Source organism: Eubalaena glacialis, chromosome 14, assembly GCF_028564815.1.
Source record: "Eubalaena glacialis isolate mEubGla1 chromosome 14, mEubGla1.1.hap2.+ XY, whole genome shotgun sequence".
In the NCBI taxonomy this organism is placed as follows: Eukaryota; Metazoa; Chordata; class Mammalia; order Artiodactyla; family Balaenidae; genus Eubalaena; species Eubalaena glacialis.
Window position 1 is genome coordinate 20,774,720 of NC_083729.1, and position 12,466 is coordinate 20,787,185.

The 12,466-nt window shown below is 39.1% G+C and overlaps 1 protein-coding gene across 1 annotated transcript in view; it reads right to left on the reverse strand.

The window, feature by feature from the left end:
* The window catches only part of HADHA (hydroxyacyl-CoA dehydrogenase trifunctional multienzyme complex subunit alpha), a 45,284-nt gene that overhangs the window by 12,003 nt on the left and 20,815 nt on the right, over window positions 1-12,466 (reverse strand). Inside the window, exons 8-11 of the mRNA XM_061168466.1 lie at window positions 8,273-8,395; window positions 7,693-7,811; window positions 5,657-5,713; window positions 3,872-3,981 (exon numbers count right to left, since the gene is read on the reverse strand). Of these exons, the coding sequence (XP_061024449.1) occupies window positions 3,872-3,981; window positions 5,657-5,713; window positions 7,693-7,811; window positions 8,273-8,395 (409 nt within the window). The remainder of the gene's footprint in view (window positions 1-3,871; window positions 3,982-5,656; window positions 5,714-7,692; window positions 7,812-8,272; window positions 8,396-12,466) is intronic.

Genomic DNA, 12,466 nt, shown 5'->3' on the forward strand with positions numbered 1-12,466 from the left:
GCTTTTGGTATAAATCTTAATTAATTCAGTAAAAGTGGGAGATTGCCCAGGTCATCATCCAATAAACCAACTAAAGCAGGGACAACAATAAGGTATTTAAAATAATTTTTACCTATAAAAAGACATCTTTCATAAATGACTGATTTTCAAAGTTAAATGCAAAAATCCGTTAGGTCTAAAAGAACTGGTCTACCCAAGGAGACAGAATTATACTGATCTTCAATCATACCTGAGATCACTGAAAACAAAACAACATGGATTATGCTTAAATTAGCGAGTATTCTTCTTCAAACAAAAGCCAACTTGCAGTGATAGGCCTAAAGACTAATCTCTCTTCTTCCAACTACTTACTTGCTAGTGATTTTGCCATTTTCCAGTCATCTTTCATTTCTCTTGAAATCTGTGCCTTTCTCACCCCTTACCTGGATTGGTTCTAAAGCCTCTTGGATGGTTTCTTTGCTTCCAGACCTTACCCCTCCCTCAAACACCTCCATACATGCACATTACTGCCTTTTCCACCCCTGAATTCCTCTTGAACTTGTCAGGACCATTTGGCTTACCCCACAGTATTTTGGAACAGCTTCATGTACATCATTTTTGTCTCCTCAACTAAATTCTAAGCTTTTTGAGGGATAGAGATCATGTCTGATGACTCTTTTTAGTTTTCCATAGTTTTGGAACAATATGCCATTTTCGCATAAGTAACTAAAAAAATTTTCAGAACAACTTCCTTCATAAAAGAAGCCCAAGTTTACAACACCGTAGACCTAAATTAGAGTTGTTTCATTCATAACAATTCTGATTATAATGTTCAAAAATCATATTCAAGACCTGAAAAGGCACCCTAACTTCAATTCCTGGGAGTATCTTTCAAAGGCAGCTTTGTGATAATACACATTTTTATATGGTGAGTGTTAAGTAACTGGAGAACATGAGAAAATAGGGTAGAAAAACATAAAGAATAGGAGCTGAAAAAATTATTCATGTATTTACTGTATCAAAATTAAAAATTTGCTTGACAAATGACCCCACAAAAATTAAGACAACCATAGAAGAGGAAGAAATTTGTAACAGGTATAGCAGACAAAGGATTACTACTGGGGAAATATAAAGAACACACATATCAATTAAAAAAGACAACCCAATAAAATGGACAGGGGTTTATATAAAGCAATTCACAGAAAAAGAAAACAAATTGCCAATAAAATGCCCAATTTCCCTAATAATCTGGGAAATGCAAATTAAAACGAATGTATTCTCTCCCCATCAGATTGGCAAAAATTTTAAAAGTAACAGTGAGGATATAAAAAATTTTGTTCTTTCATGCATGGTTGATGGAAGTATATACTTTGCCCTATATAGGAGGTCAAATGTATTAAAACCAAAAACTGCATCTTCTACGACCCAGTAATTCTACTATCTACTCTAGAGAAATGCACTTATGCACAAGATGATATGCTGTGATGAACAGTCATACAATGTTTACAATAACGAAAAATTGGAAGTCATCAATCTTTCAGTAGAAGATGAAAAGGAACAAGTTAACTGGTATGTACCCACATACATAGTCTCCAAGTCGTACCACTGACTAAAAAGGATTATTATAGGATTCATACTGAAGGATCCCTTTTATATTAAAACATTCAAATCATAAACACAAAACATTCATCTAGTATTCAAACTTCCTTATAATAGTTTTTTAAAAAAGGAGATTAAGAATGCATTCTTTGCATAAAAAATTAATTTATAAAAAGAGAAAATACATAAGGAATTCAAATTATTATCCGAGGCAAGGGAGAAGAGGCCTAGAGAGACAGAAGTGGAACTATTACTGACAACTGGGAAAGCAGGAAGGGGGATGCCCTTTCTTCAATATTCTTTATTAAATTTTCGGTTCAACCTATTCTGCCTTGTGTACCTTATAATTTATTCCTCATTTCTAAGATGATGTTACCTTTTCTTCAATTTATTTCCCAAGTTAGGTCAACTCTTACATCATCCTGTTTTTCTGCCCATTTAATTCTGAGTTTTTGAACTTTTGATTCAAAGTGATTCTTTTCGTATCTGTAAATATTTATTTAAGGATATATAATTCAAGTTTGGAAGCATTCTGCTATAGTTTTCTTTTGCATTGTGGTTGTTTTGGAGGGAGAATTTTTGTAAGCTTAAGTATTTTGAGTCTCATTTTCTTATTTCTTCTTACATGAGTTTCACATGCATGCTGCCTGTCTTTTCTGTGTACTGGTACACAATAACAGCTTCTCCAGGTGGTATTATATGCCATCTGCATATAACAGTAAGAGTTACATGCAGACCAGAGTAGAAGTCAGGAGTGGCTAATTAGCTTAAGAGTAAACATTTTATAATTTTAAAAAATTTTAATTAATTAATTTATTTATTTATTTATTTATGGCTGTGTTGGGTCTTCGTTGCTGCACGCGGGCTTTCTCTAGTTGCAGCGAGCAGGGGCTACTCTTCGTTGCGGTGCACAGGCTTCTCACTGCAGTGACGTCTTTTGTTGCGGAGGACGGGCTTTAGGCATGCAGGCTTCAGTAGTTGTGGCTCATGGGCTCAGTAGTTGTGGCTCGCAGGCTCTAGAGTGCAGGCTCAGTAGTTGTGGCGCACGGGCTTAGTTGCTCCGCGGCATGTGGGATCTTCCCGGACCAGGGCTCGAACCCGTGTAACCTGCGCTGGCAGGCGGACTCTCAACCACTGTGCCACCAGGGAAGTCCAATTTAAAATTTAAGAGTAATTTTTGTAGGATGTGTGAAGAGATGCAGATATAAGTGGCCATATCATCATTCCACTGCAGCGTGGAAGTAATTTATCTCACCCACTGAATGAGAGATATTGTCAACATTAGGTGGTACACAGACAACCCGACATACCGATCACCACGTGTGCTGGAGAAGCAGTTACGGTTGTATTTAATATTCTAATTTGGAAATCAGCCCTCTTGGCAAGAATCTTGTCTGTCTCACCTGGGCTTCTTATTGACTTCCTCTCCTGCTTTGGATTGCAATCTCATTAAAGGTGAGTGGTTGGAGAAGGTAGTAACATTAGCTGCTTTCACAAATCCCTCTCTGTAATTCAGGTAGACAGTGTTCCTCAACCTCAGCACTACTGACATTTTGGACTGGATACTTCTTTGTTGTGGGGCTGTCCTGTGCGCTGTAGGATGTTTAGCAGCACTCCTGGCCTCTGGCCACCAGATGCCAGTACCATCCCTCCCTCCCCAGCTGTGACAACCAAAAATGTTTCCAGAGATTGGCAAGTGTCCCCTGGTGGCAACGTTGCCCAGGTTAAGAACCACTGAGCAAGGGGGTGAGTTTAGGGGCATTACTAAACTTAAGATGCTGAAGAGCTATTTAGGCGGCATAACACTGAAAGGCTCGCTGAAGAGAATAGATATGAAACAGGTGAGTAGACTCTCAAACGCTTAGGCTGTAAGCTAAACGAAGGACAAGACTTGAATGACTAGAATGAGGCTTTACTTTTTTTAATGAGGGAGAAGTGTGAGTTCCCAGAGATGGTATGTCAAGTCACAGGGAGAGACAAGGTCATTAAACAGCACATAGTGTGTGTATTTGGTTTAGGAAGGGGAAACCTAAACCCTATTTCTAGGGGACATCAATAGTGAGACAAGAATGCCTCTACAGGAGACATCAGAGAGGTCAGGAGAAAACTCAGCACAGGCAGAACTCTGAAAGCCAAAAAACCCTTCGTAGGAATAGGGATCTAAAGTGCTCAGGACAGAAGAGGTTTAGGGCAAGACTGAAGGCATAAATCTAGCTCTATGGATCTTCAGAGACATCGACAAGCGTAGCATGTGCTGAAATCCACAGGGGCTTCCTACATAGAGCTGACTTACTTAACCTCCTTCCGCGGAGCTCCAAATTTATTCTTCTTGCATAGGGTCTGACCACGGTAAAGTCCCATCAGGGCTTTTGATTCTTTGGTCATTGCAAGCTCTCCAAATTTCTGGAAAAAGGGAAGAAGAAAAGGTAGAACTTCTCAGTCTTGGAGACGTGGATTCTTTCGGGTCAGTTTCTCTGCAGAGCAGAGGTAACACATGCAAAGCCTCAGGTCCTGAGCTGCTGAAGTTGGTCTCCCGCTGAGCGTCTTTCTTTCACTCTCCTCATCTGTACCACTTCCAACTACTGCTTTGAAAGGTTCTGGATATAACTGAGCTCTCAGATTCTCTACACCAGGGGTTGTGGTAACTTTTTTCATGGAATTAGAGTGTCAGAGCCAAAATGGACCAATCATCTCAACCACCACTCTCATTTTAAAGACTGGGAAGAGGAGGCTCAGAATCTGACCTTGCTCAAAGCCACACTGCCGCAAAGGGGCAGAAACAGAACTTGAACGCAGGCAGTATGACTCCCAGCTCCAGTTCTCCTTCCAGGGTAGCAGGCTGCCCCATGTGATATCTACCGCTTTAAAAGGACCTTAACACTTACAGAGAACAAGTCTCAACTTCGTGGGAAAGAGCACGAGATTTAGAGTCTGTATTTGAAAGAACTGAGTTTAAAGCCTGGCCCTGCCATTTCCCAGTTGTGAAGCTTTCTTCATCCTTAAAATGGGAAAAACAATACCTATTTTACAGTATTGTTGTGGGAAGTAAATGAAAACACTAGTAAAATGACTGGGCCTCAATGTTAGCTATCACCATCATCAATATTACTAGAATTTACTGGTACGATTACATGGTTGCAAACAGCACTTAAAAGAAGGAATCCCTCTAATAATGTTGCCTTCATGTCTGACTAGAACATGAAACAATGTTCTACTAATCTTGGCAAAGTAGGTTCTATTCAATAAACCAGTGATTTTCAAACCATGGGTAGAAATCTATCAGTGGTCATGAATTTAGCAGGTTGTGATAAGTAGAATAGATAGAAAATACTGAGTACAGTGTACAGGCTAATTATTTTGGGAAATATGCTTCAATCTTTCTGTATATATGTATATGTGTACCTGGTGATAATGTAGAAGAATTAATCAGAGTGCACTGCAGTAAGCAACCCAGTATAAGAAATGTTTTCTCTGGAACTTGTCCTGAGCTCTTCAGATATCTTTTATTCTATTATTGAAGAGCAATCATCCTTCAATGATTGCTTAAAACTTCAAAACAACCCAAACAACTAAAATCTACAATACCACCAACTTGTTAGGAAGCGGAAGGGGTGAGGTTGGTTCGTGTGTTGCTCTGTTTTCTTGTCTTAGTGGGTGCAAAACATTTCCCTTCATTTCCTAATTCACCAAAGGGAGGCTGGGCTTCACAGGTTTATCTCCAGGCTCTAACAAGTAAGAACCATATTTTTGTATCAATGTACTCACTTTATCACAACAAAACCAGCCCAACTACAGAACAAAAAGTCCAAATGATTCCTTTTGAAAGGATTCTAACTCTGCCCCTGCTTTTCCTAGTTATACCCTCATTATTGAGAGCAAGTTCAAATATCTGGGGACTACTACGGTTTTCTTCGCACCTACTTGCTCACTGAGATTAATCGTAAGAAATGACAACCACTGGAAGAAAACATTTTTTTACTAGGCTTTGAATACTTTACCTTTTTCCAGTTTTACACAGCATTGTGGATCTCGCTTTTTCTGTCTCTAATAATAAAACACTGAAAGGAAATAACTTTACCTGAGATTCAGAGAGATAGCCAGCATCACTCCCTTGCTCAATCCCAGTCTTCACTACCTAAAAAACATATAAAGTACTTGTTCCTTGTTGGAATGGATTGGCAAGATATACAGTAATACTGAAAAAAATTGCTAGTGCTGTTAGTCTTCAAAGAGTAAGTCAAAAGTCTAGACTGGAGTGAGAAAGAGAAGAGGATTGAGTGCCTTATTGCTTAAGACTGACTTAATTCTCCATCTCTGAGGCTACTGCGCAACCTAGCATAAAACGGAAGGAAATAAAACAGAAGGAAAGAGAATTAAGAAGTCAGAATAGGAAAAGAACACAGAGGTGCCACGGCTCAAACTCCACCTCCTTATCCTTTGAATCCTGTTATTTTGTTAGAGAAAGAGTTGTCATCACCCCTTTCTGAGTCCAATAATAGGTTTACCTTTTCCTTTTAACTCCCTTCCCTCCTGCTTGAATTATTCTTCCAGCTCCTCTCCTGTTCTCCAAATGTGGGCAGGTCCCCAAAGTTCCACTTGCAGCCCATTTCCCCCTCTATTTATTCTTCCTCAGGAACATCATTTAGTTTATCACATTAATCATGAACTCCATGAAATTCAATTTAACATTTGGGGTAAGTACTAACCTAAGTACAATAGCAAGTATAAAAGAAATAACCCTGTATTCAATCACCATAATTTAATGGTGATTAAAAACAAACAAAAAAAAACAAAAAAACAAATAAATCAATCTATATCCTTAATTGACTTCTCTGTCTAAACTACTGTTGCTTGAATTTCCTGAATACCTAATCTCAACACTTCTAAACCTTAACTCCTAACGCTCTTTGGCAAGTCTCTTACTACCTTCGTATTTTTGCTTTTACTATTCTATTTCGGGGTCTTATTCAAACTTCAAGTCTGAATTACCAGAATAGTTTCCTAGTTCATTGCTCTACTTTGTCTCTCTTTCTAATCCATTTTTACTCACTGCCATGAAAACGGTTCTCTATGATCTATATAGGACAAAGGTCAAATTTCTTAATTACTGTCTACCTTTTAAAATCTACCTTCGGTCTGCCTTTCTGAAGACACTGCATTATCCTCCTACAAAAACTGATCTGATTTGATGTTCCCTGAAGAGCCTCATGCTTTCCAGCTTCTGTAACTTTGCTCAAAATGCCCATCCTACCTGGCACTGCTTTCTCATCATGTATTCTCTAACAATTTCAGGGATCGTTCCCTCCTCAGTGAATTTAGCAATCTTCCTCTGTCCCAGTTAGCTGGCGTTAACCCTATGCAGCTGCATACCGCCCGCATCCTGCCATCTGCCTTACCACATATATGTGTTTAATCTCCCCAACCCAGACTGTGTGAGGTGAACGGAAGTAGGGGACCACATTTCATGTTTTATATACTTTGGTGTCTTCGGCTCAAAATATACTTGTTGACTAATTCATTCTCCAATTCTGAAATCTTTGATTATTGATCTTGCCTTCAATTATTGCTCTTTTAATCTTGGACTTTCCAGATTGAAGATTTTATAAATTTTAAAGTCTACCTTTAGACAGATGTTTCTTCAACTCTGTGATCATTTTAATTATCCTCCTTGATCTTTTCCAGAACTTCTCTATATCATTACATCTTTTTCATAATTATGGCAATGGAAAGTCAATGAGACATTTTAGGTAATGACAATGGTTTTGACTAAGGACAGAATACAGCCATTAATTTTGTTTCAACTACCTCTTAATTAATGTCCAATATTTTACTGGCTTTGTTATACTGATATGACATAGGTTCCTTTCCTGGTTTATAACTGGTAATTTTAAGCTCATCAACTAAAAAGTATGCCTGGCACTAATTTTCCCCAAATATCCATTTATATAAATCCTCATAGCTTGCTATGCTCTTGTGTTATTTTTGGTAAGTACTTCGATAGCAGCATGAAGAACTTCAGTACTGGCAAGCATGGTGCAGAATGGCAATAAAGAGTACTGCTCTAGACAAAGGGAAGACACATGAGAAATGTGGGAGTATGGGGTAAAGACTCACATCAATTATTTTCAGAGGTGCAGGATAAAGGCCTTTGGTCTGCTTTCGTACTTTTTCTTCCACCTTTTTGTAAATCTGTTGCCTGACAAATGGAATACTCATGGCATATGATGTCAATTCTGTAAGGTAAAATGCTTTTAGATCCTTACTGGAAAGAGCCCAGCCTCCCTTGTTAGTTTGTTCTGTAAACTCCATAAAAATGCAGTGATTCTAGCTATCTGAAAGAACTGCTCTTTACTCTGATATAAACAATCTAAATTTCAACCTAAGCACTTCTTTAAACATTAGTTGATAAATATTAAAGCTTGGTGTTGGGTACATGGGTGTTTATTACACGGTTACATTATTCTATTTTGGTATTATTTAAAATTTTCCAAAATAAAAGGTTTTAAAAAAATGTCTTTAACCAGTGTAAGGTCCAGGACTTGAGCCTAGAGCAGAGTTATTGCATCCTTTAAGGTTGACTTTATACTTAAGAGTAAATAATGCACTTACCTCTTCCTCATTTCGGATTTATAGAAAATAAAATTAAATTCCCTGGAAAGAAGCTTTGCCTTAGTTCTTTAATAATGACACTCACTTTCTACCAATCCCTTGTCTCTCTTTGGAGAGATCTTTTTATCAGCTAGTCCTTTAGCAAAAGTAATTGCAACTTCTTCTAGGTATTCAATTGTCCGTTCTTCTGGAGGTTTTATTCCTGGTCCTGCAAAGATGAACACAACAGACTGGAATGTAAATCAGGCTTGGATCAGTCCCAGGTGGGCAAAACCCAGGCAGGCCAAAGCCGAAGGCTCCAGCACCCACTTTCAGCGCAGCTTTCTAAGTCTGACTAGAGACTGGTAGGCGGCAATGTCATGAACTATGGACTCAAAAAGAGAAATCACACTGAGCGAAGGTGCAACAACCTCCTCCTGGTAGAAAACAAGTCTTAAGCCCTATTTAAGTCTGGCCTCCCCTTCTGAGTAGGATGTATTATGTCTCATGAGGCCTGTTTTCCTGCTGCAAAACTGGAAAACAAAAAATCAATTGCAAAATCACATTTGTAAAGACACTGGAGAGCTGTGGAAGCAACAAAGGTTATATGAACAGAATTCCAGAGAGGGAAGAGCCTGTCCAATGTGAACTGATGATTGCTGGACATTGTCTTTCCTGGGGGTACATGATGCTTTTGGGCGTGGGCTGAAGATTGGACTTGGCTCAAGCAGAAGGATGCTACTGAGGGAAAGTGAAATGATCCGAGTTTTTGGTGGTCACACACAACAAGTCAGTACTAGAAGAAACCAAACGCAAAGCTAGTTTTCCCGCATGGAACATTTGTGAAGTTCTAAGGTGGTGCAAGAGGCTGGAAGCTAGAGTGAAATCTCTTATAGTGTCATAATGTTTAGCACAGGCAGTACTTGTATAGAAAGAGGGACATGCCAAAAACATGCACCTGATTTTTCGCTTGAGGCAGAGCCTGATACCAAACTTGCTGGAGGCAGGAGACAAAGACTCAAAAAAGCCAAAGGCTGTTTTCACACAGCTATGAAAACAGACACCTACCAGGCTCTCAATCAAAAGCTGGTAAGAGCCACACTGGAGCGAGAGGTGGCTGAGGTTGAAAAGCCGATCTTGTGCCGTCTTACGGTGTGTAGGGAACAAAATCCCAGCAGAGGGAGAAGCCTGCAACAATATGCAACCATTCTCCCCCTTAAGACATTTGCCCTACTTTCAGCCTCCGTGGAGGAGGAAGAAAATGAACTAAGCCCCAAACTTCTGAATGACAAAAGTGCACAGGGTCCGCAAAAGTCATAATGTAATGCTGGAATTATGGAAGAATACTGGAGAGCAGTTGCTACACAAAAGGAGAGCTCCAGAGATCTACAGAGGGGCCCCTTGAAACTCAGGCGAAGTATCATTCTGCACATGCATGAGAGGAAACTACCTGAGAGTTTCCTTTCTTGGGAAAGAACCAACATAAAGGCATGAAAAGAAGCAAGAAAAAACATGGCCTAAAGCTAGGAGACAAACTGACCGATAGAAACAGATGCAGAAATGAAAAGATAGGATAAGCAGACACAATGTTAGAAAGGTTACTGTAAATTCATGCCATATGTTAAAGAAGGCAGAGGAAAACAGAAACATAATGAAGAGAAATTGAAGATGTAACAGTGAATCAAATATTACTTCTAAATATGAGAAAAAAACAATACCTGAAACAAAAAATATAGGCAATTGGATTAATAGCAAATTATACTGGGAAGAAAAAAAGATCAGGAAACTTGAATACATGGCAAGAGAAATATAAACAGACTGAAAAAGAAAAACAGAGCTTCATTTTGGGACAATATCAAGTGATCTAAAATATGTGAGACTGAAGTCTCAGGAAAGGGGTAGGGGACTAAGGAGACAAAAGACTTGTACTCTGAAAACTATAAGACATTGATGAAAGAAATCAAAGATGACACAAACAGATGTGGGAAATCAGGGAAAAGACAAATATCATATGATATTGACACAAACAGATGTGGGAAATCAGGGAAAGACAAATATCATACGATATTGCTTGTATTCAGAATCTAAAAAAAAAAAAATTGATACAAATGAACTTACTTACAAAACAGAAACAGACTCACAGATGTAGAGAATGAACTTATGGTTACCAGGGGGGATGGGAGGGTGGGAGGGACAGATGAGGAGTTTGGGATTGACATGTACACACTGCTATATTTAAAATAGATAACCAACAAGGACCTACTGTATAGCACATGGAACCTTGCTCAATATTCTGTAATAACCTAAATGGGAAAAGAATTTGAAAAAGAATAGATACATGTATATGTATAACTGAATCACTTTGCTGTATACCTGAAACTAACACAACATTGTTAATCAACTATATTCCAATATAAAATAAAAATTAAAAAAAAATCACCCTGAACAACAACAACAACAAAGAAAAGAAAAGCAGTAGGGGAGATGGAAAAATATTTAAAGAAATAGCCAAAAAGTTTCCAATTTTGATAAAAACTCCAAGCCCACTATCTAAGAAGCTCAATGAATCCCATGCACAGCAAACATTTAAAACACACACACACACCAAGGCACATCATAAATAAATTGCTAAAATCAGTAATAAAGGGAAAACCTGAGAGCAGTTTGGGGAGGATTGGGGTAGGAGTGGAGAAGACACATTATATACGGATGACCGAAGATAAAAAATGACAACAGACTTTTCCTCAGAAATTAAGCAAGCGACAACACAATGTAGATATCTATAAAGTACCAAAAGGAAAACACTGGAAATCTGGGATTCTATACCTATCAAAAATACCTTTCGAAAATGAAGACTTTTTCAAACAATCAAAAAGTGAGAGAATTAACTGCCAGCAGACCTACACTATAGAGCATGTTAAAGGAAGTTCTTCAGGTTGGAGGAAAATCAAGCCAGATGGGAACTTGGATCTGTACAAAGAATAAACAGCACCAAAAATGATAAATATATGAGTAAACAGAAAAGAATCTTGTCTCATTTTTAAAATCTCTTTAAAAGATAATCGTTTAAAACAAAAATAGTAATATGCTAAGGAATGTATAATACATGCAGAAGTATAACAAGAATAGCAAAAGAATGGGGGGAAATGAAAGTATACCCTTTTAAGGTTCCTACCTTACATGTGAAATGATATATCAAGACAGATTACATGTTAAAGATGTATGCTGGACTTCCCGGGTGGCACAGTGGTTACGAATCCCCCTGCCAACGCAGGGGATATGGGTTCAAGCCCTGGTCCGGGAAGATCCCACATGCCGCGGAGCAGCTAAGCCCATGTGCCACAACTACTGAGCCTGTGCTCTAGAGCCCGCGAGCCACAACTACTGAGCCCGTGTGCCACAACTAATGAAGCCCGCGCACCTAGAGCCCATGCTCCGCAACAAGAGAAGCCACCCCAATGAGAAGCCAGAGTACTGCAACGAACAGTAGCCCCCGCTCGCCGCAACTAGAGAAAGCTCACGCGCAACAACAAAGACCCAACGCAGCCAAAAATAAATAAATAAGAATAAATAAATTAAAAAAAAAAAAAGATGTATGCTGTAAACCCTAGAGCAACCATTAAAAGGGTAAAGCAAAGTAAAAGTCCAATAGTGAAGATAAAAAATGATTAATCCGGGGGGAATTCCCTGGCAGTCTTGTGTTTAGGACTCTGCGCTTCCACTGCAGGGCAGATGGGTTCAATCCCTGGTCGGGGAACTAAGATCCCCCATGCCACGTGGCACGGCCCCCCCAAAAAAAAAAAAAAAAAAAGATTAATCCAGAGGAAAGCAGAAAGAAGAAAAAAGGAACAAAGAACAGATGGGACATATAGAAAACAAGCAGTACTGAACGAAGCCGAAATGCCAGAACCATGGTGGTACGGTAGAGGAAATATTAAAAGGCTTAAGGAAACTGGAATGTTAGTGTGGATTTATCATGCTGGACCTGCTCAGCACCCCTGGAAGGGTCAGAGGACACACCTTTCACCACAACCAAGAGAAATCAATTTAGGAGGGGAGTCCCAGCATCCTTGAAGAGCTCTGTGGTTGCTCCTCTCTGTAGGTCAGAAATTAGTGGGAACTGCTATCATCAACTAGGATCCCTAAATGCAGTGGGGATAATGGGATTCTGGGGTGGCAGGGGCCAAGGAGCAACACTCAATTGCCAAAAGCAAATGGGGCATGGTTACCAAAATGGATTGCAGAGCCAAAGTAAATAGTAATCAGAATAGTTTGACTTGTGGAGACCTATGGCGTTGGC